Consider the following 24,395-nt stretch of genomic DNA (forward strand, 5'->3'; position numbering starts at 1 on the left):
GTGCCGAGCACAGCAAGGCACCGTGCCCGGAGCATTGCGAGCGAAGTGAGTGATGTGTGGGGCTGCTGTTGACTTCCAACTGTGTCCATGTCGACTGTGTCGACATTCGGGTAAAAAAACCTGTGAAAAACCCCATGTCGACCTCGCGACCTGTCGACATAACCCATGTCGACCTAATGCATTTGTCGACCTAACCCCATGTCGACCTTGTCCCATGTCGACCTAGACACCTGTCGACCTAGTTGCCTGTCGACCCGACGTTGTCGACCTAATGACTGTCGACCTAAGTCGGGTCGACAATACGATCCACACCCCTCCTGATCAGATCTCCTGTGTGAGCTCTGTAAGCTCTCAGTAAACATGTTATACACTGCACTTCATACTCTATGGATAATCCCAATCATTTTTCTTAAATAGCTGAGATGGCAGTGCAAGGAGAGTGCTGAAAGAAATCCTCAGCTAGCATGTGAGCGTCGGGAGCAGTGAATTCGTACTATTCTCAAACAAAACGTGAAGCTTGAGGACTGAGTTATAGAAACATCAATTAACAGCAGATAAGGAAAACATAAACAGATCAACCACAAAGGCAACTAACAAAGATAAACAGCAAGCACTTCAATACATAGTACTTTGAAAATATGTATTTTTTTCTAATAAATAAGAAAACTAATATATGTTTGTGATAATACTTCTAGTACTTTCCCCCTATTTAATAACATCAATATATTCTACAGATGCATAATTCCCAATTGTCCAGATTGCAGTGGAACAATCCCACTATTTGGAGACTTTTCCGCTGTCCGTACTACCGATGGATGTGTCCCGCGGGCGGGGGCAGCTGGAGAGTAGCCGGTGATTGCTGAAGAGGTGCCGTGCACACACTCACAACATCTCTTCAGTGCAGAGAGGGCAGGAAGGGAGCCTGGGGCTACTCAGCTTCTAGAGGAGAGCTCTGCATTCCCCGAAAATGACAGGTCCCGATTTCAGACTGACAAATGATGGGATGTATACAGATGGAGTATATCTTAAGGTGGCCATACACACGAAGATTTGTCTTCAGATCTGGCTGGTTGGAACAAAAACATGGGTAAGGATGACAGCAAATGAGAGTTGACCATTTGCTTGAAAATGCTGGAAAACTTACAAACTGTCACTCATCCATAACCATGTTTTTGTTCCAACCAGCCAGATCTGAAGATAAATCTTACTAGTGTATGGGCACCTTTACTGTGACAAATAGCTTAATTCATTGACTCCTGAAGTACTGCTGGTGTACCAGATAGTTAATCAGTGGCACCAGAAAAGGAGTGGTGCCACACCCATAACAGCCATTTTCCCAAGCAGATCACTGCTGCAGAAAATCCAGGGAGGCTACTGCTGTGGGTTAGGTGATTACACTGATCATGGGGTGTGGTATAGGGTTCCGACAGTCGAGATCACGACAGTCATTAGCCCGACGTCGGGATCCCCATTAGCCGGACTCAGACAGCATGGCGAACGCAACAAAGCCCCTTGCGGGCTTACTGCACTCGCCACGCTGCAGGCACGGTGGCTCGCTACGCTCGTCAACCTATTCTATTCTCCCTCTATGGCGGTCGTGGACCCCCACGAGGGAGAATAGCCGGTGGGAACCCGTCTGTCGGTGTTTTAACAGTAGAGATCCCGACATCAGGTAAATGACTGTCGGGACCCCGTCCGGCACCCCTGATCATGGACCCTCCCTACATCTGACCCTTACTAAGGTGTACACACATCTCTTCAGCCCTGAGTGCAGCAATCATACATTTAATTTTAATGATAACAGAGTGGGGTACAAGGTATAAGTTACTAATGATTACTTATTTGAAAATAAAAGAACTAGTTACTTTCCTCTTTAAGATGCAGGAATTTGTTTTCTATGTTTAGTACAAAATACAGTAACAGCTACTTCTTTTTGCTAGTATTTTGCTGCCTATGCTCCAATTCCATCTATCCCACTGAATAGCTGCTGTATGCATGGGCACAAGAAAGGTATTTTTTTATCACAGTGTGTGGCCTCGCACCCTCTGATAGCCACATCCCCTCCCAGTAGCCATACCCCCTCCATTTTACCGTGGCCTGGCCAATCTGTCGGTGCACCTGACTGTGGGGCATCTATGTGCCATTGATGTGAGAAGTGAACATCGACTACGAAGGTGCATGAGGGCCCAGCGACAAGCTACAATGGAGCGGCTTACTATCAAAATGAACCAGGGGGCTACAAGAAATGAATCAAACTTTCTATGGGGCTCCAAAGCAAATGGATGGTTACTGCACCTATGCTAATGAAGGAGCATTGGCGAAAAAGGCTTACATTTGGACAGAAGTATTGGAATAAGACCTCTGATTATTGGTTGGGTGCCGTTGACTGACCGGCAGTTGGGATTCCGACAGTCATTGCACCGACATCGGAATCCTGACTGCTAAAAGCCTGACAGACAGGCAGCGGCTATTCTCCCTCGCGGGGGTCCATGACCTCCATAGAGAGAGAATAAAGTAGGTGGCGAGTGCAGCGAGCCACTGTGCCCGCAAGGGGCTGCGTTGCTCTCCCCCCGCTGTCTGAGTCCATGCAGTCGGGATTCCGATGTCTGGCTTATGACTGTTGGAATCCTGACTGTTGGTGTGTTATACTAAACTCTGTTGGTTAAGGTTTGGCTTCTCTGATGAGTTATGTTTTCTGCTTCAATAAATGGATGGATGCTGGTGTATCAGGCGAGAGACAGCAGAGAACAAATAATTATTGCTGGAACACGAACTAGTTATGAATCCATCCTTGCAGATCATGTATAACCATTCATGCTGATTGTCTTCACTGGGGCAGTTGGGATCTTCCAGCAAAACAATGCGATATGTCACACAGCTAGAAATGTCCGACAGTGATGGGACAAGCACGGCCAAGACCTTTAACCAATACTTGGCCTGCTAAGCCCCCATACTTGAACCCAATTGGGAATCTGTGGGACCACCTCAATTGTTGATCTTCTGCCACGCACCCTCCAGCAGCTGTAGGATGCACTGCAGTCAGCATGGCTCCAGATTCCTGTCCCAACCTACCAGCACCTTACTGAGCCACTCCAAGCCCATCTATCTGCTCTCCGTGCTGCAGTCGGCAGATACTCTTCTACATTATATTTGCTAGTGAATAGGTACAGTATAATTACAGTACTTCACACTGTACAAAAGGGTCCATGTTAACTACAAAATATCATGGTCAATATTTAATATTTAATTCACAAAATGTATAGTTATAGTTACTATTTTATAGGTTGAAAGGGACCAACTAAAACCTGTTGAGTTGATGTTTAGATTAAATTATTTAAAATGCTGTAACTGATTCATTTTCAGTGGAGAATAGAGCAAGAAAAGAGCAACTATTCAATGTTATGGATTTTAGTTGACTGCTGTTTTTCCATTCTGAAGCAACTTTTATTTATTTTATTCCAGGAAATACCCCAATTAAATTATTATCGTGAAGTCAAGGACTGTGTCCATAATAAGGCAGTGACTGTCTAGTTTTCTGAAGGTTTTACACTACACTGCTACCTGGACACAGCACTGATGTCATTGCGGCTGGGACAGAACAGACTAACACTAGAACGTGTACTAAATGGCCATCATTTTGCGAGTTCCTTGCAGAGATTATTAAAAGCCTTTTTTTTTAAGGTGACCACTTGATTTTTTGTCTCTTCACCTGTGCCTTTCACAAATGGAACTTTAAAGTATGTTACAGTCACAAAATGAATGAAACATCATATCTGACACATTAAATGTCACATTTTCAATGCATCTGTTATCTGTAATGTCTCAAAAAGGGCAAGAGTAATTCTGAATAGAACCACCTTGCAATCACACTGTAGTTTTTTCAATTGCTGACAAATTGTACAAAAGTGCAGCAATTAAATACAATGTCAGCATGTCCCAAACCTCAGACTCTCAGCTGTTATGTAAAATTGCTATATAACAAAAAAGTTAATAAACAGATAAATAATTAATTATTTTCTTTGTTGCATCTTTGCGGCAAATGGTTTCAATAGGCCAATTTCATCCTAACCAATACCTTGAGGAACTTGTAAAATAATAAATTATTCAAACTAAACAACAGTATACACACTTAGGATATTTATACAATGAAATCACATACAGTTTTCACTATTTTCTTCTAGCTTCTGAACATATGATCCCTCTACAGACAATGTAGTCTACAATTATTCAGTATTCTGTTTTATTTCATATCCTAGCATTTTATGATAATATATTTACAGTGGGATCCTATTTGTGGGCAAATGTACTGTCCCCTGGGGCAGATGTACTAAGCATTGGAGAGTGATAAAGTACCAACCAATTAGTTCCCAACTGCCATTTTATAGTACTTTATCTATGTCTATTTCTTTTCTATCGTTATAGTATTCATAGGTCAGTTGCCTGGAAACCCCTCCTCTTAGCCAGGGCTCAAATTATGACCACAGCAACAATACTATATACAGTAATATGATTAGTAGAACTGCCGCCACAATATGCAGTTTAAGAGACAGAGAGAGCTTCTGCACATGCCCAGTAAAGAAGCTTCTTCTACCAAGTTTGCTGAGTGTTGGAATCTGAGTCATCAATCAGTGCACTGGGCCAGACAGTAGTATCAGGAAGAAGAGACAGGTGCCTTACCATGAAGTGGGAGGATGTCTGCTTAGAACGTGCAGTTCTGTCTCCTACTGGTTCCATTATGTTTATTTGTTTAAGTTTTTTTTTTTAAATAACCTTTTCCTGAGTTTTTTTTTAATGTATTTAATAGTTAAATATGTTTGATACAACCTATACCAGGGGTTCCCAACCATAGCTCCCAATTTACACTACCAAGCCAGGTTTAAAGGAAACTTGAGTGCAGGTGATTTTATTAGTACCTCAGTTATTTTTTATTTAAACATCTGTGCTCAAGCATGGAATTGACCTAAAACTTGGACTATTAGTACACCTTGAGGACTGAGGTTGGGAAACACTGTCCAAAACAAATAGTGTTAATTATTAATACTTTATTCAATGCACTCTCTAGTATATGAAAAAATTAATCTAGAATCTAGGTTATTATACCACTCCCCCCACTCCCACACTTGCACCAGTGTTCCGCAGAGCAGAAGATTGTTGATTGGAAATCCCCGTCTAGAAATTCTGTGTTTGACACTGGTGTGTCCTGCACGATTTAGCTTTTCCTGATATTGAAACCATTTAATTTATTTTAAGACAAGCCATTTCCTTCATTTCAGCAGGAAGAAAGCATGCAATTCAGATCATGGGGGGATACACTAACATGGATAGTGGGGGTATGAACAGGTCAGGAGGACACGTACCGCTGAGCTCGCCACGCTTCGGGCTGGCGTGGATAGTGGGGGTTTGAAATGGAGGCATTTGCCAGTATGTAACATGAGCACTGACAAATGCATCCTTTACGAATTGCTGAGACGCACAAGCGTATGAGACGCTTGCGCGTCTTAGGCATATAGATCTGGCGGTTACCAGCGCTGTGTGAGAGGTGCTCACTAGGCTTACACTATGCTGACTACGCTTGCTACGCTGCCTTACTACAACTATGCTGGCTGACGATGACTGCGTAGCTCTGACTACGCCAAATACATTGCGCGTGCCTGCGCCATGATAATACACAAGTACCGAGGATCATCTTACACAAGTATTTATATAGGTATGTGTCACTTTGTAACATTGTTCACTGTTTAGTTGACGACGTGGAAGCAAAATCAAATCGAATCCTAAATGAAATCGAATGGTTTTTGTGTTACTTTCTATCTGCATTCGATTCGATGCGCGTTCTCGTTTTCACAAAATCGAACAGAAAAATCGGTACTTATGTAGTATCTGGGCGCCCGATTTTTTGATTGTATGCCTTAAGTTAAGGCATACAATCAGATGCGATGCGATATCGCATCGCATACGACCATATCGCATGCGATGCGATGACCCGATTTTTCCATAGGATTCAATGTTAAAATGGACTGAGTCCATTTTAACATGGAATTCAATGGGAAAAAGGGGTCCTTTTCATATCCCTACTATCCAAGTGGGCATGGAGTTGGATATAAACCTGTGTCGAGCGTAGCGAGCCACCGAGCCCGAAGCGTGGCGAGCGAAGCGAGCCCCGCGAGGGGACGGTATTCTGTGTCCCCTCACGGGGCTCGCTACGCTCGCCACGCTTCGGGCTCGGTGGCTCGCTACGCTCGCCACAGGTTTATATCCGACTCCATGCCCACTTGGATAGTAGGGGTATGAAAAGGACCCCTTTTCCCATTGAATTCCATGTTAAAATGGACTCAGTCCATTTTAACATTGATTCCTATGGAAAAATCGGGTCCATCGATGTGCCCGATCCGACCCGATTTCTAAATCGGGCGCCCAGATACTTCATAAGTACCGAAAAATCTACTATGCAGCCAAGGAAATATCGAATTCGATCTAGTAAATCAAATGCGTACAATGTACCTTGCATGTATATCGAATTCGATATCTAATTCGCTATCTAATGTAAAAGTACACATCTAATGCCTAATCGAATGGGAAGATCTAATGCCAGATCTTATAGAAAATCAAATCTAACATCGAATCAAAAGCAAATCAAAGCGTGTGTACAGGGCTTTAGATTCGATTTTCTATTAGATCTGGGATTAAATCTTTCCATTCGATTTGGCATTAGATCTGTACTTTTGCATTAGATATAGAATTCGATATACATTCATGGTACATTGTACACATTCAATTTACTAGATCAAATTCGATATTTCCTTGGCTGCACAGTAGATTTTTCTGATTTTGTGAAAACGGGAGCGCGCATCGAATCGAATGTAGATCAAAAGTGACACAAAAACCATTCGATTTCATTTAGGATTCGATTTTGCTTCTATAAGCAAAAACGAATAGAAAATCTGGAAAAATGGATACATGTGTACAGGGCTTAAGTTCCCTAGTCAACAGCACCCAGTATTAAATGGAGATTATTCCATATTTACAAACAAAATGTAATCAATTTTTAAACTTTTTTTAAAACATTTATTTATAAAAATACAGATACGAAGACTCCTTGTGGTTGGAGTGAGTCTTCAAGTTAACAGTTGTTTGTTATCACAGATGTAGCATTATCTGCGATTGTTATCCTCGACCATATCTAACTAACCAGGAGGGTCAATGCTTTCAATTATTGCAAAAAGAGATCACTTGGGTAAAAAGATCCGTAAATAGAATGTCTTTAAAGGGGGGACTTTGTAGCAAAAGTAATATCGCAGTTATCACAGATGTCAATTAGCCAATTATATTGATTATACAGTAAGTATTGTTCATATTACAAGACTTTCTCACTCACAGTCTCTTATATCATAAGAAAAGAAGATACGGGATGCAGTTAATATCCCGGCGGTCGGGATCCCGGCGTTCAGAATCCCGACGGCCGAAATACCGACATATTCTCCCTCCGTGGGTGTCCACGACACCCCTGGAGGGAGAATAAATTAGTGTGCCGAGCGTAGCGAGGCACCGGGCCCGCTGCGTGGCGAGCACAGCGAGCCCGCAAGGGGGGGCGATCCACGTCCCCCCTTGTTGGTATTTCGGCTGTCGGGATTCCGGCGTCGGGATTCTGAACGCCGGGATCCCGACCGCCGGGATTCAGTACTGAATCTGAAGATACACAGGCGCTGTAGTGTGAAGAAGCCACAACCGTCCCTCCATCTCCTCTTTAGACTCTTTGTAACCAGCGGCACTGAAACTCCAGCTGCGCCGTTTGCACACTGGCGCTGCCGTTGGTCAGAGCCGCAGATGTCAGGAGGGGAAATTAGCGTTCATGTGAATCAGTTTACCTGGCATTTGTAGCTGAATAGAGTCTGAATAGAGTGAAAGGAGCACAGAGCCTGGGCATTCGCTACAGCTGGCGTGGGTGATATAGTTTGGAGCCAACGATGGTAATGACTGGATCGATTTAATGGCGTGGTATGCTGGGTCCAGGTGTCCTCCTTAATGCGTTTGCCTATGGACTGGCAGTTTCATCAGAAGGTGAGTATGTCGGTCTCAGGGAACCATATTTAAATGATCCCAATCAATCAATTATTTCAATTGCTTAAAAGGTGTAATTATGAGCAGGTGTTGTTTTCTCAGTGCTATTTATCTCAATAAAAGTGCTCAGTAATTAAAAAAAATATTTATAATTAAAGCATTTCAAATATACATAACCAAAAAAGTAATCATGACATCTTAAGGAGTCTCAATTGAAAATATAAATACGGGAACAAAAATCTATATATATGGGAAAGAGATCTGCAGAAAACGGAATATATTTATTTATGTGTGATAATTGAACACTCAAGTGTAACCATTTTACACATTTGATCTATCTGCAGCCGTCTGGCTTAGCAACTAAGCGCCTAGACTGCAGGAAAAATCTGCACCATAGTCAGAGGTTCAGGATCTGACTGTTGCACACTAGTTTTTTTTTTTATTTAATTTTTTATTATACTTTTTAATTTATTATTTAATCATTTATATTTGTGTAGAGACAGTTCTCAACCATAATATAAAACCTTTTGCAAAATCTGGGAAAATACAATGACATAGTAGTAGTAGTAGTAGTACGTTTCTTTATAAGGCGCCACAAAGTGTCCGCAGCGCCGTACATAGCAAACAAAAAAACAAATTACAAGGTAACGTACAGGGTGTGTTGAAAAATACAGTATAAATAGGGGTATAGCTGGTAGAACTAAAATCAGCATCAGTTCAGAAGTAGGTGCCAAAATTGTCGAGGAGACTGAGGATGAAGTAGAGGAAGTAATCCATAGTAATCCATTCTGTGGATAAGGGAGGAGCAATAGTTGTGCAGAACACCTCTTATAAGCGTGAAATATACTGCCAGTTGGCAAATGACACAATTTACGCCAAACTCTCTACAGACCCGATGACCAGATATAAAGCAGATCTTGCTCAGCTAGCAGAAGGGGTTTCAAGCAATGTCATCCCGACCAACATAATAGACCTACTAACTGTGGAACACCCTAAGACGCCCATCATTTTCACTATACCAAAAATGCATAAAACTCCAGTAGCACCGCCGGGGAGACTCTTAATATCTGCTAGGGACTCCCTTTTCTATGTGGTGGCGCAATTCCTGGACCTTTTCCTGCAGCCCATTGTCCAAAAACAAAGGCCATATTTAAAAGACACTACTACTCCCTTGCTCCAGATACAAGATTTGTGTCCACTTACACAAAGATATCTGTTATTTACAGTTGATATTGTATTGTTGTACACAAGCATTCCACATAGACATGGGATTGATGACGTGAAGAAAGCAGTGATCTCTAGTGATACAAAGGTCCTGACATAAATTTGTTGATCTGGTATTATTGAACAATTACTTTTTGTTTGAGGATTCGTACTATCTGCAATGCTCGGGTGTTGCGATGGGCGCATCCTTGACACTGAGCCTTGCTAATATATTCATGTATGAAGTTGAAAGAGATCTTTTCTTCACTGGCTGATAGTGGATAATATTAAGTTTTATTTTTGCTATATTGACAAAATCTCCTTTGGGGAAGGGGGTACCAAAGAGAATTTTCAGGACACCAAGATTCTGTGATTAAATTCACATGGACCTTGAGCTATGATTCTATAAATTTCCTTGTTTCCTTTCCAGTTTCAATCATACAGCCAGAATACATGATTCCATAAATTTCCTTGTTTCCTTTCCAGTTTCACTCATACAGTCAGTTTCAATCATACAGCCAGAACACCAACTACTGCGCAACACCTTGTTTAGCGAGCCCACTGACAGAAACACCATTCTGTCATGGACGGAGTGGCTATCACAGAAATGGGGATTAACCTGCTCTCAACTTTTGAGAGCGTTTTGTATTTGCAGTAGATTTGAAGATGCTGAGGTACAGATTGAGAAATGATGGATACATTCCTTGTAAGAGGGTATCCAGCTAAACTATTGATTAACACCAAACATAAAGTATTGGGCATGGATAGATCGAAGGTATTGCAAACCTCTATAACTAAGGATAATCACAACATAGTTGTGTGAACACAGGTATTCTATCTGCAGCAAGAACCTTTTTAAGGCAGCTTTTTTTATTTTTATAAATTCTTTATTTTGGGTTTTTCAAGTAAATAGTGATACAGACAATTGTGGTGTCAATACAAAAGATAGGTTGACTGTGACAACGTTGAAACATAAATCATTACAAATCAATGTATATTTATAATATGTGATTTATACAAGAAAGCAAAATATGTGATAAACAATTATATTATTGTCGTTCAAACTGGTCTTTTTCTTCTTTTTTTTTACCCTTGCTATCTCAATCAAACCACAGTACATATCTGGGGGGGGGGGGGAGGGGGGGAGACAAGACAAGGAAGTGCATGGGGGAGGAAAGTTATGGGGATGGGGGGGGGGTAGGGGTATGTGTCCATCATCAGTCCGGTCAGGTTAAACAATGCTAGTGGGTCCGTTGGATCAAACTATGTTGGTCGCTCTGTCAGGATACTTCTAGGGCTGTGCCAGAGATTACTGTGGGGCAGACAGAGCCTGGTCTTTGTATGTTGCTGTTGATTTAAACTCAAGCCAAGGTAGCCATGTGGCGGCGTAGTCTGATTGTTTATCTAGGGCAGAGTGGTAAATGTCCTCCATAGCACAGTAGAAATCTATTCTTTGGAACCATTCCCAAATAGTGGGGGGGGTCTGTGGACCTCCAGTGGACTGGAATCACCGCCCTTGCTGCGTTTTTTAAGTGTTTTATTAATGACCGCTTGTACTTCGCCATGGGTATGTTGGTGTGGGAGAGGAGCCAGAAGTCAGGTTTGTCAGGGGTTTGGGATCCCAGGATGGCTGGATTATTGTGTCCCAGAAGGGGATGATTTTAGGGCAGTCCCACCATATGTGAATCAGGGTGCCCCTTTGGGAGTTACAACGCCAGCAAAGAGGGGGGAGGACATCTATACCATCTGGTCAGTAGTTTATACTGTGTCTCCACCACCTCAAGACTCGTGGAGCACTGTGCCATGTTGCTACAGTGCTTCTCCCAGTTTATAGTTATACCTTTAGGCGAAAGGTCCTGGTCCCACGCCTTGCAAAAGGAAGGGAGGTCAGGAAATTGGCTGTGTAAAACAACCTTGTAAATCGTGGAGATCACATGGGTGGGGTCCGAGGTGTGGGAGCACAGCACTTCAAACAGGGTAGGGTCTTTTTTGAGGGCGAGGGCGGTTCTTTTTGAGTGAATATAGTGGTGCAGTTGGAAGTAGAACCAGGAGTCTGTGTGAGATAGTTCCCTTTCTGACATCAAGTCCAAGAAAGACTTGACATTTCCTCCAGACAATAAATGAATCACCCTGGTCAGACCTTTTTGCTGCCAGTTAGTTGCTAATCTCCCAGATGCCCCCGGCAGAAATTCCGGGTTATTGATAAAAGGGAGAAGGAGAGAGTCAGGAGAGGAAAGGCCCAGTCTGTATCGAATAGTTTTCCAGAGTGTCAGAGTGGGTTCAACTGTGGGGTGTCTAGTGCAGGGTATGGTTTGGAGCCACGGGACTACCTTAAGGCACAGGGCCGAGGAATGCGTTTCAAGATCGACCCATTGTTTAAAGCATGTGTCGGCTCTCGACTGTCACACCAGGGGGGCTCAGTCGACGAGACCTCTGGTGGGGACCTGGACCGGTGAGGTTGGAGAGGACCCTTGCGCATGGAGTGCGCGACAGTGCACCCAGAGCCAATAAGCAGTCAGAGGTAAAATACAACCGGAGTTTATTTGCAGATGGTTGTAATAGTACAGGCAGTAAAGTATGCAGGAGTAATGACAGTTCATGCAGATTGCAATACTTTACAGATGTGATGGATATGGTATCGATGGTGGAACATCGGATCCGGATATCGGATATGGAAGCTGTGGGTCCGGAGTGACGGACGGAAAGCTGGAGCTTGACTGTGGGTCCGGAATGACGGACGGAAGCTGGACTGGAGATCCGGAATATCGGACTATCAATGAAACATCGGAGGCGGATGATGCTGGAGCATCGGAGGACCAGAGTCCCGGAGCTAGGCTTGGTCGCTGGGCTGAAGAGGCAGGCTCACAGGTGATGGAATAACCTGGACTTCACAGGAGATGGAATAACCTGGAATACACTGCAGCATGGAAGACAACACCAGCAGAGAAATACACTTGCACGGAGACAAGGACAGCTGACCATACACTGGAGACAACTGAAGCACTAGCAATGGTTCTGAGAGCTCCCAGCATACTTATCCCCACTGGGTGGCCAGGATTGGCCGAGGAAGTATGACAGGGAGATCAGAACCAACAGGATTGGACAGCACAGACATGTGACTGGAAAGAACATGGCAGCCCCCATGTCTGCTATGGCGGGAAAGTGTGTTTGTGCACACCATGCTGGATACTGGGAGCAATGGCGGCGGACAGGTGGATTGCCGTGCACTGAGGACTGTCACTGGGAGACAGGAGGCCGGCAGAGATGACGTCTGGACCGCAAGCTGAACCTGCGGAGGCACTTAGCCGGTAAGAAAGTCTGTCTGAGAGCTCGGATCGTGACATCGACCAGTCCACCACTCTATGTAGTACCGAGGCCTGATAGTATGCCAGTAGCATAGGGAGCTGTTGGCCGCCCTTGTTTTTTCTATGGTATAGATAGCAATGCTTAAATCTGGGTCTTTTACCTCCCCACACAAATCGGCTGATTGCCCTTTGAGCTTCTCCTATGTATTGAGCTGGCAGTTTCAGTGGAACTGTTTGAAATAGGTAGAGGAACCTAGGAAGGACGTTCATCTTTATGATGTTCATCCTCCCCAGCCATGAGAATCTCTGAGTCGCCCATTGTGACATTTCTCTGCGGATGGACCTTAGTAAGGGGGTATAGTTGAGGGATACCGTTGACTTAAGGGAGACCGGGATGGAGATGCCCAGGTATTTGATATGAGTAGGGTTCCAGGGAAAGGGGAATTGGGAGCTCAGTGCTTCCTTGGTGTCATTTGGTAATGAAATATTCAGAGCAGTAGATTTCGTATAATTTATTTTAAAGTTGGACAGTTTCCCATAGCGAGAGAACTCTGCCATAAGGTTCTGGAGGGTGACTACTGGATTTGTTATAATTGCCAGAAGGTCATCCGCAAACAAAGCCAGTCTGTGGTTGATTTTTCCAACCGACAGACCGCTGATATTTGGGTTCCGTCTAATCGCCCTGGCCAAAGCCTCCATGCAGATTACATATATCAGGGGGGACAGCGGGCATCCTTGTCTCGTCCCATTAGAAATGGTGACTGGTTTGGACAGGAGTCCATTGATTCTTATTTGAGCCGTGGGAGATTTGTAAAGGGCGAGGATTTTTTGTAGAAACCGACCTTCTAGTCCCATGTGTCGCAAAGCCATCTCCATGAATTTCCAGTCCACTCTGTCGAAAGCCTTCTCGGCGTCAGTGGAAAGGAGCATGGTAGGAGTGTTCAAGGATTGGGCGTGGGCAATCAGATCAAAAACCCGAAAGGAGTTGTCTCTCGCTTCCCTCCCGCGCACAAATCCCACCTGGTCTTGGTGTACCACCAACGGGACCAATGAGGCCAAGCGGTTCGCCAGTAGTTTTGCGAACAGCTTGACGTCCACATTGAGGAGGGAGATAGGGCGGTAACTGGAAGGGAGTGCCGGGTCTTTACTATCTTTTGGTATGACTGTGATGTGTGCGTTAAGCAAATGATTAGAGAGGGGTGTTTCCTGGGATACTGCATTACAGGCTCGCAGGAGGAGGGGTAACAGTTTGTCTTGGAATGCTTTGTAGTATGTAATTGTGAAGCCGTCAGGTCCTGGGCTCTTGCCTGATGGGGTGGTTTTTAGGGCCAATGCAAGCTCCGTATCTGTAAATGGGTCATTGAGGGCTGATGTTAATTCTGGTGGGAGAGTGGGGAACTGGATTTCCCTCAGGTATTCCTTAATGTCCCGCTCGTGTGCTAATGCATCTCTAGTGTGTACTTCTGAAGAAAGGTTATAAAGGGTGGAGTAGTAGTCATGAAAAATGTCAGCTATCTGAGTGTTTTTAGCGCACAATCTACCTGAGGAGTCTTTCATTTATTTAATGTATGTTAAGGCTCTCTGAGCCCTTAGTGCCCTCGCTAATTGTTTACCAGGTTTGTTTCCCCATCTATGGAATTTATGTCTGCATCTGCGGAAGGCCCTACGTGTATTCTCATTTAAAAGGCTATTTAGGGACATCTGTGCTTCCTGTAGTTCCAAGAAAACATCTGGGGTTAAGGAGGATTTATGTCGTGTTTCAAGGTCCTTTATTTTAATGAGGAGCACCTCTCTACATTCTGCTTTTTTCTTTTTAAGGTTGGAGCCTATTTGGATGCATTTACCTTGCAGCACACATTTGTGTGCCTCCCACACAATGACAGGTGATACATCGTCTGTTACGTTAGTGACTATATAGTCTTCAATGGCTGCTGATATCTGGTTTCTGCATTCGTCGTCTCTAAGAAATTGCTTGTTAAAGCGCCAGTTCCAGTGGCATGTCGGGGGGTTTAGGAGTGTCAAGGTGAGAGTAATAGGCGCATGGTCCGAACCCACAATCTGGCCAATTGAGGCATCTACTAGTAGATCTAATGACCCATGGCTTAAGCAAAGATAATCTATTCGTGTATACGAATTATGTGGATGTGAATAAAATGTGTAGTCTCTGTCCTTTGGGTGTAATAGTCTCCACAAGTCGATTAGTTGGAAGTCGTGTAGTATGGATCTAAATCGTCGTAGGTCTCTATTAGAGGAACTGGTATGGGAATTTGTTGTGTCAATAGTAGGTTCAATAGCCCAATTGAAGTCACCTCCCGTTACCAATACCCCTTCTATCGTATTCTCGACAAGCTCCAATGCTTCCCTGAGGAAGCGTATCTGGCCCTAAGGCAGCTTTTTTAATATGGGCAATCATATCTACAGACCAACCAGCATTAAAGGGTAACACCATTCTTCCATCACACAAAAGAGAAAAGAGGCAGAAATATTCGAGACCAAGTTGTCCGAATGAGACCTTCTACTAAATACCTGATATTTTCTGAGCTATAAAATGGGAATTACAGTATAAGTGTTTGGGGAGCATTATCTGCAGCAGTTTGGAAGTGGGAGACACTTTTCTGCATGACTCCTCAGTCAAGAAGATACGGATCAAGCATGCCTTAACTTGCAGTAGCATGTTCTTCGTTTACTACATCAAGTGCCCATGCTGGCTTTTATACGTAGGAAAAACTATAAGACAGTTCAAGGAATGGATGGCATTACACAGGTCAAGCATCCATGCTGCTTTAGAGGGCAAGGAGTCGGAGCAACCTGTCGCAAGACACTTTAAAATCTTTAATCACAACCTCTGTGCTATCATAAAATGATAGACTGTGCCCCATACAATAAGAGGAGGTGAACAGGACCATGCGCTTCTACAACTGGAAGCGCATTTGATTTACAGACTTCAGACTGTGCAGCCACATGGACTGAATTAAACTTTGCCCCTTTCATGCTTTATATGATTATTCTTGTGCCTTATAATAACATTTTTGTCTTTTGTTGCATAGATTGTAGCCATAATCCAACAGTTTTTGTGGTGTTGTAGCAACCTAATTAACTGCATAACTTAGAAGAAGCAGATCTTTATTTTGTGCACTGTAAGCCTTAAAATGTTATACCATGTGGTATTTGCCTTAATCTGCAGTTACGGTTTTAATTTTCAGTTTGTTGCATCACCTAGATAAAGGTATACATATCCAGCCCCCCCCCCCCCCCCCCATGTTAGAGCCGCAATGAGAAGCGTGGGTGAGTGACGGCATAGGTTTGCAGCCAAAAAGGACATGCTGATTTCCTGAGCAATTGCTGTTTTTCACTGTCTATATATGTAATGTAAGTACTGTATTGATTGTCTTTTCTAATGTCTTGATAAAGGGCATAACAGCCTGAAACATTGACTGTAAACTACGTTGTAATTGTCATTGATTGATATCAACTCAAAAGTCCATCCAGCCTGTTCACCATATTGATTCCCTATGGGGAGGTGGGCACCAGTAAAATGTCCATGTAATTTCAAATGTTTATTAAAAGGTTTATTAAACATAAATAAACATTTGAAATTACATGGACTTTTTACTGTATGCTAAAGTGAATTAGCCTAAGGCTTAACTGATCTAATTGTGAAGATCAACACTAGGGGCGCCAACCCACAATTGTATTCTATATTTCCCCTTATCCCCCATTCAACAAGGGATCTTGTGAGCAAGGCAGCCCTCACATAATTACTTCAATTCCCAAGGCGCAATATATATATATATATATATATGTGTGTGTGTGTGTGTGTGTGTGTGTGTGTGTGGGTGTGTGTGTGTGTGTGTGTGTATGTGTGTGTATACAAGTGGGCAGCACTCCCATGGCTTGAAAGAAAGTAGACCAAGCAGGTTTTACATCAACGTTTCCAGAATTTTAATCTTGTCAGCCTGAGGTAAACACTACCATTAGGTAAACACTACCTAGTGTTTATTAACACAAATATACTGTATATATAAAGTAGATAGATAGGTAGGTAGATATATATATATATCGGGAATGGGGGGCGGCGGCACTCAGATAAAAGAAACACACGAACAGGCGGTGTTATAATAGGTATAACACCGCCTGTTCGTGTGTTTCTATTATCCGAGTTCCGCCGACCCCCATTCCCGATATTGCATCTGAGAGACCCCCGCAGGTCACCTCTGATTTTGAAGGCACCGGATTTATTGGATATTCACTCATCATGCCACCATTGTGCTTGGGCTCGTTGGAGTGCTAACCCCCTGCTTCTATATATATATGTCATGTCTTGATAAAGGGTTACATTCCCGAAACGTTGACACACAGACCGACTTTTGTCTTCTTGATTGTTTGATCTGCCGCCGTGCAGTTTCTATCTAAATCTCCAGAGTGCCGTCTACCTATCCTGGTCATATATATATCAATATATATAAATACACACACACACACATGACTGAATCATTTTGCCTGTATGGAGCCTTATGACTAGAGAGGTGAGATAGGGGTTAAATAACATGTTTTTAAATAGGCAAAATAAAGTACGGACATGATCAAGCAAATGTGTTATTTAGGCTAATAATTATGTACATATACACCAGTTCAAAGTTGTATCTTTTTTACATATAAATAATGAAGATTATGACATGTCCCAAATTAGGACCATGTTGTAAGGCTCTGCATTTGTTTGGAAATCTGAAATTTTTTGGTGCACTATTTGCACCTATTTTCTAGCAAATCTGCATCATGATCCATTGTGCTTCCTAGTGGATGAGTAGGTGCAGCTATTAATTATTCAGGCCCAAGCATAAAGGAGGGGTAGTGGATCTAGAAAGGCTGCTATCGCTGATCATCAACAGCAGTCTCCTCTTGTTGTGCTGGTTGGGGATGAATGCACTGATCGCGCCCTTGTTGTGTGAGTTGGGGTTAATGCACTGATGTTGCCCCTTCTTGATCTGATCTTTGTTGAGGGACACAATGGCACCCTCCTTTGGAACATGCAACTTTGCTTCACGAGGCCACAAATACTATTTATTTCTGTTTCTTTCAGCAAGGCATGGACACGCCTCCTTACTTTAGGTCACGCTCCCATGAAGTACCTGGGACCACTATGGCTCTCTTCCACCATGGTGCTATCCAGTAAACATTTGACAAAATGCAAACTTTCTGAAAAGTGATTTACGTCTTTGCTGCTATTGCCTCTTCCTTATTGCGTCTTGTGTGTAAGCTTTGTTTTGTGAGGGGAAAAACCGCAACATACTGTAGGGTCCAGATTGCTGCAATATGGGGGTTTACTCCCTTTCAATACAGTGGTGAGGCTGATTTTCCGCTAAGGGGTCAGCAGCACCTCTCAACCAAGTATAATGTTGGCATGGGTGTTGGATACTTTTCACTTGCTTAGCAAAGGAAAGTTGGTCTCTGTAAATTATTATCTAACACTTGCCTTTGATATTAGGTCATTAGTCCCTGGCACATTGTGATGTCCTATGCATGTGGCCGAGTGGATGAGAATGCTTGCCATTCTGACATCTGCTACCATAGTTCTGCTGTTTAACACCAGATTTATATTTAGTTAAGTTTGAGAATGTTAAGATGGCTTTACTTATGGTTTCTATCTGTCATCCTACGATACAAAGTTTATCTCACAAATATGGAAATGTGCCATTTATGGAGCAGAATTATGTTCCCATTACATTGTGCAGATCATTTCTCATTCAGATGTAGGCCTAACATGAATTGTTCCTACAAAAGGAAACTATCTGGAGTTTCTAGTAGAAATACATATACTTATGAAATACATAGTGAGTCCCAGTTGTGTTTATTATTACGAGATAACCACATATGAGCACAGGAATGGAGAAAATTACAAAACCTTGGAATTTCAATATGTGAATAAAATGTTGAATAATTTTCGAGTCAAATAACTCTACATCCACCCTCATCTTATTACCATTTGGCTACATTATATTTTCATTAACTCAGCTAACGCCCATATTGTCACTGAGAATGTGTTATATTGGATGCATTCATTTGAGATACACAGTTCAAAGGCCACATTCTCATTTTTATTTTGCTTGAAATGAACACAAAAAAATTAAATGTTTTCCATCCCTTGTGCTACGCATAGAATAAAGTTCAGTGACAGAAAACCCTAGAGTGATAATTTCCCTTAATATTGGTCCTCTATGGCAAAAAATACTGCTGAGATGTGCCAAGATTGGCAAGGTCTCTACTCACTCTCCTATTAGTCATAACATGGAGTAGGCAATGCAGCTATCTCCAAGAAATAGTCATTTTATGCAGGAAACAATATTAGAGCAGTTGCTGGAAAAACACTGTTATTAGGCTACAAACATGACAATATTTTCCCTAATGGCTGGTTTTAAAGTATGTGTGGATGTGTGTGTGTGTGTGTGTATATATATATATATATATATATATATATATATATATATATATATATATATATTCAGTATATATGCCAGGGTACCCACAAGTAGCCTTCATTGTCTACTTTTGCTCTTGAGAATGGGAGGGTTACCCCGAAATGACTTGTCGAGGCGATAATACACTATTTAATAACAGTTTCTTCATACATGCTGCAGTGATGTGCTGTTCCTGGCTACTTGTTCGAACCCTGGCCTCTATTGTTATTTTTGGCAAAGGCACGCAGCTTCATTACTCCATTGTGGTAAATGCTGGTTCTCCTGACCTGTGTGTGTGTGTGTGTGTGTATATATATATATATATATATATATATATATATATATATATATATGCAGCACAATAAGGGAGCAGATAGATTACCATATTGTGGTATCTCATCCTCTTTGGTCCCAATACCTGAAGGAAAATAAGGATCTCATCCTCCAGTAGTTGGCTGCATTTATTTATAGACCATGTTTGTCTATTGATTTGATAGGGCACCCATCATTTGATGGTTTGAGAGTCTATTATTATTCTATTGGTCAAAATGGCTGCTGATTGTTAGATTTAAAAAAAAATACAACGTGAATGATATATCATACTTTTCTGGACCTCGGTATAAGGTCTCACTTGCCACGCCCCTGATGAATTCATTCTGACGAAACGCGTTGGTTTTTATTCCCTTCAAAAGAAGTCTACAAATTTATTCTGGAAATTTACAGAAAGTCTGGGACTACGATTGTGATAATCATATGATGTCTGTATAGAATTGTACCATCTATATAGGCTAGGTGATACAATTGAGAGTGCACTCCGATAAACCATATATATATGGTTTGTCCCCAAAGTGTATATATATATATATATATATATATATATATATATATACACTTTGGGGACAGTGGCGGGTAGGGAGTTTGACTTGGGCGGTACACCTGTCAAACGTGAAGCTCAGGGAGGACAGAAACCTCGTGGAGAAGAAGGGTAAGGTATTTTTCTGAAGATGACAATAAATTGAAACATTGAAATCTACCTACTGGGAGTTTTTTTTTTACATTGAGTGATTTTTATTAATTTTCTGAAACACAGAATAACAGAGCAAGCATAAACAACTTTATCAACTGAAAATTGAAATAAAATAATTAAATTAAATTAAAAGAAAGGAAAAAAAAAACATATCATTACAATAAAAATATCTAAATTACAACAGCAGTAATATTTTTCCCTTTTTTAAGTTCTCTTTTTCTTAGTTCATATCTATTAATCTCAGAGGATATATAACATATAATGAATCCATCACATCCTCCCTAAAACACAACGCACATCAGTTCACACTGGGCCACTATTTTTAGGATATTTTATTTAATCAAACATGTCATTATTAAATTACCAGAAAAAAAAGGAATGATCTACAAGTATCTCTCCATGAAAGTAAATGATGTTTAGTGGCTTATTTGCTGCCCTTTTTAACACCATGCCATAATCCAAAGTCTTTGCCTCACTGTGTGATGCATTTATACCTGCCTGCCGCCATTCCCGAGCAAGCTTTGTACTGGTGTTTAGCAGATGCTCCTTGCCCTTGCTGGACAGTGTCATGCACCCTAAAGCCTTCTTCATATTTATTGAAATCCTCTCTTGAAGTTCTTAGTTATACAATAAATGGTTTATTGAGGTGCAATCTTACTTGCAGTAATACCCTTGCCTGTGAGGCCCTTTGTGGAAAGCAATGATAACTGCACTTGTTTCCCTGCAGATAGCCAAGCTTAACCATGCTTAACAGAAAAAAACAATGATTTCAAGCACCATCCTCCTTTTAAAGCTTCTGGTCTGTTATTATTACTTAATCAGCATGATAGAGTGCTCCCCAGCATTGTTCTAGTCAACATTCTAACCCATGGGTCCTCAAACTGCGGCCCCCCAGATGTTGTGAAACTACAAATCCCAGCATGCCTTGCCACAGTTTTGCTATAAGGGAGTGTTAAAACTGTGGCAAGGCATGCTGGGATTTGTAGTTTCACAACATCTGGAGGGCCGCAGTTTGAGGACCCATGCTCTAACCTGTGTTAAAGAGAGAATCACTGACATGACGTCAGCTGGTCCTTATGTGGCAGGGCTGAAATGCAGTAGAAATTATGTTTTTGGGATCAATGTCATGCAAAGAGGACTTTACAATTAATTGCAATTCTTATCACTCTTCATGACATTCATCATAAAAACTGAGGCAGCAGACTTTGTGAAAAAAAATATTTGTGTCATTTAAAAACTTTTTGCCATGGCTGTACTGACTGAGACCCCAGCCAGAAGCATAGTGAAATGCAGAATAGTGAAAATATTATGTTAATACTCTTACTGATACATTGGATACAGAACATGCAACATTCACTAAACACATCATGAGCCTGATTTAAAACAAGCCATAATTGTAATCCTAGAATAATTTCTGCCTAAATTGTAAGCTCTCACAAGCAGGACATTCTTCCTTCATGTGCTTTTCCTTCTCTCACTATTGCTATCCTCCCCTCCAAATTGCTATCAGTGATTCCGAACCTCTGTTCTCAACCAACAGTGCTTTTCTGGGTATTATGACTTCATGTGTATTCTCTGTAAAGCGCTGCGGAATATGTGCATGCGATATAAATAACTGGTAATAAATAAATAAATGTGTAGCCGTGGTTATGTAACTCATATCCTCTGTTCTGCAATCTACAGTATTGTACTTTTTACTATTTTCTTTGTACAAATTCTGTTTGTGTACTATGTAAGGTGCTAGTCTCCTTGTGGTGCTATATATAAGGTATTATAATAATAATAATACTAATAATGAGAAGCAGGCCACACCATTCCATTGGAGCACGAATACAGAGATGTGAGTGGAAGACTAATTTTGGTCTTTACTACACAAAGCGATTTTGAGAACATGAAATATTGTGGGTATCTTGAGGCTAATAATGCATTAAATCTAACTTAATCAGATTGACTGCTGAGGCAGAATACACATAGATGGACCAGAGGACAGGTACCTGTGAAAAACATGCCCACATGGAGAAAGATAGCACAATACCAGGTGATCATGAAAGTAACTGCCAGTTTCAGCTCTGCAACAGGAAGTCCAAGACAAGATGACACCAATCCTTTGACCAAAACTGGTTATTAACCTTTTCTTAACAACAACAACCACCCTTTAACACCTAAACCCACAGAACCTGAGGGTGTGGTATAGGGCTCCGACAGTGGGGATCCCAACAGTCAGTATTCCGACATTGAGATCCCGACTGCCGGTGCTCCGACAGGGGGGCGAGTGCAAAGAAGCCCCTTGCAGGCCCGGTGGCTCGCTACACTCACCACAGGTTATATTTTCCCTCAATGGGGGTCGTGGATCACCACAAGGGAGAATAGCTCCTGTGTGTTGGGATTCCCCCTGTTGAAGCACCGGCAGTTGGGATCCCGACGTCAGGATACTGACTGTCGGGATCCCCACTGTCAGACCGTCATCCGGCACCCGAACCTGAGACCATGGGTGGATGGCCTGGACTTTTTGAAGGAAGTCTTGGTCCAGTGGAATGTTCCAGAAAGAAACTACCCACACTATGCCACAAAATGAAAGTGTAAAGAGCCACAGTTATCAACACCTAAAGCATGAACAGATACCTCACAGGGTTTTAATATAGGAAACTTTTATGTATTAAACCAGAATAGACAAAGTTGGTTTCTCCTAGGCACGTTCTATATAAACTGAAACTGCACCAGGTGTATTTAATTCAGTAACTATATACAGTGATAGAGCAAATGTGTGGCTTCTTGTGAATGAGCACTAGCACCATGTGTGCGGAATGGTAACACACTGTGACAGGTGTAATATAAACCATAAGCTCAGTCATTTTTTATGATCACCTTTTGCCCTTCATTTGCACATTAAGTAAAGGTAAAAAAAAAAACATTTTTGATCTTAAAAGCAACAAGCACATGGTTCATCTGAAGACTGCATATAATGTAAAGTTCGATTCAAAAATGGACCCTGAGGGGGCAAAAAAAGACACCCACACTGAGCAAATAAAGAATAAAGAAAAGCAGCATAAACTAATCTCTGAGAACACAGTTACCATACCTTTGTATTTGGTCACAACAGCTGAGTTGACACTCAGAGGCTCTTGGAAGGTGACAGTGAGTGATGTACTGCTTGTGATCATCAGACAGACATTGGTCGGCACCTCGGGGACTCCTGGAAAACAGACAAGAGGCTTCAGAACTCAGTTTCATAAATCTTAACTAAACAGGAGGAGTTGAATAACAGGCACACGTCTCCTTCGCCTTTCAGTCTCTCAAACAAAATTGCAACAAATGATTGATAGGGTGAGCCGTTAATACTTGGCAAATAAAGGTTTAAAGCTTATATTAACGAAGATGTTTCTATGTCACAGAACACCTCTTAGTAAATAGTAGACATTGATTTCAAGATTTCATGCAAGACCTAGTCAGCCTGGAATCAATGTCTAGATACTTTATACAAAACTATGGGCCTAATTCATGTTTGTACACAATGGCCGATGTTCTTGCAATGGATAGTTTGCTATCTGCCTGTGCATGTGCTGCAATCACAATGTGCATATATGTCAAGCTGTTGCTGCAATCTTGCTTTCAATGAGGATATGATGGAGAAGTAGTTGATAGGAAGTGACCTTTTGGACATGGTAAAGGAAGTGGTTGTAAAACTGCAGGTGTGGCATGGCCATATTTTTAGATGTATATCTGCCATCAGCTGCAAGCTCATATTCACATAAAATGGCATCCACATTGCCACTGTTGTGTCCAGTCTGCATGGCCATAGGACCAGTGCCGGTGCCGCTCCACGGGTGGGGGGTGGGGAGGAATAAGGCCGTCGTGCTGCTCCGGGGGGGGGGGGGGTTCCGGTGTATATATTACTCACCCTTCAGGAGGTGAGGAGCTCGGGTCTAGCTCAGCGGGCGGGAGGGAGAGCTGGAGGTCTGGCTTAGCGGGCAGGAGGGAGGCCTCGCAGTTCAGTCCCGGCGCAGTGTGACTGACATCTTCCTGACTTCCTCCACCTGCACTGTGTACAGCCGCTCAGCCGGGCAGCGTTGAGCACTTGGCTCACCCTCAGACGATGCCCGGCTGAGCGGCTGTATGCGGTGCTGGTGGAGGAAAATGTCAGTTAACATGCACCAGGACTGAACTGCGAGCCCTCCCTCCTGCCCGCTAAGCCAGACCTCCAGCTCTCCCTCCTGCCCTGCTCCCAACTACCGCCCCCCAGTGGCCTAACACTGCCTAGTGGTGGCGCCGGCCCTGCATAGGCCCTGCTCTTAACCTCGAGGTTTGCATCTTGGCTGCAAATGTGCACACAATTCGGAATGAGTTTGT

At 42.5% G+C, this 24,395-nt stretch overlaps 1 protein-coding gene across 4 annotated transcripts in view; it reads right to left on the bottom strand.

The window, feature by feature from the left end:
- ANKFN1 (ankyrin repeat and fibronectin type III domain containing 1) overlaps nt 1–24,395 on the bottom strand; it is a 402,168-nt gene that overhangs the window by 248,526 nt on the left and 129,247 nt on the right. For all 4 annotated transcript variants that reach the window (XM_083148639.1, XM_083148638.1, XM_083148637.1 and 1 more), the window contains exon 6: nt 23,128–23,241. In XM_083148639.1, coding sequence (XP_083004765.1) covers nt 23,128–23,241 — 114 coding nt within the window. The remainder of the gene's footprint in view (nt 1–23,127; nt 23,242–24,395) is intronic.

Source organism: Crinia signifera, chromosome 6 (assembly GCF_055691185.1).
Source record: "Crinia signifera chromosome 6, ASM5569118v1, whole genome shotgun sequence".
In the NCBI taxonomy this organism is placed as follows: domain Eukaryota; kingdom Metazoa; phylum Chordata; class Amphibia; order Anura; family Myobatrachidae; genus Crinia; species Crinia signifera.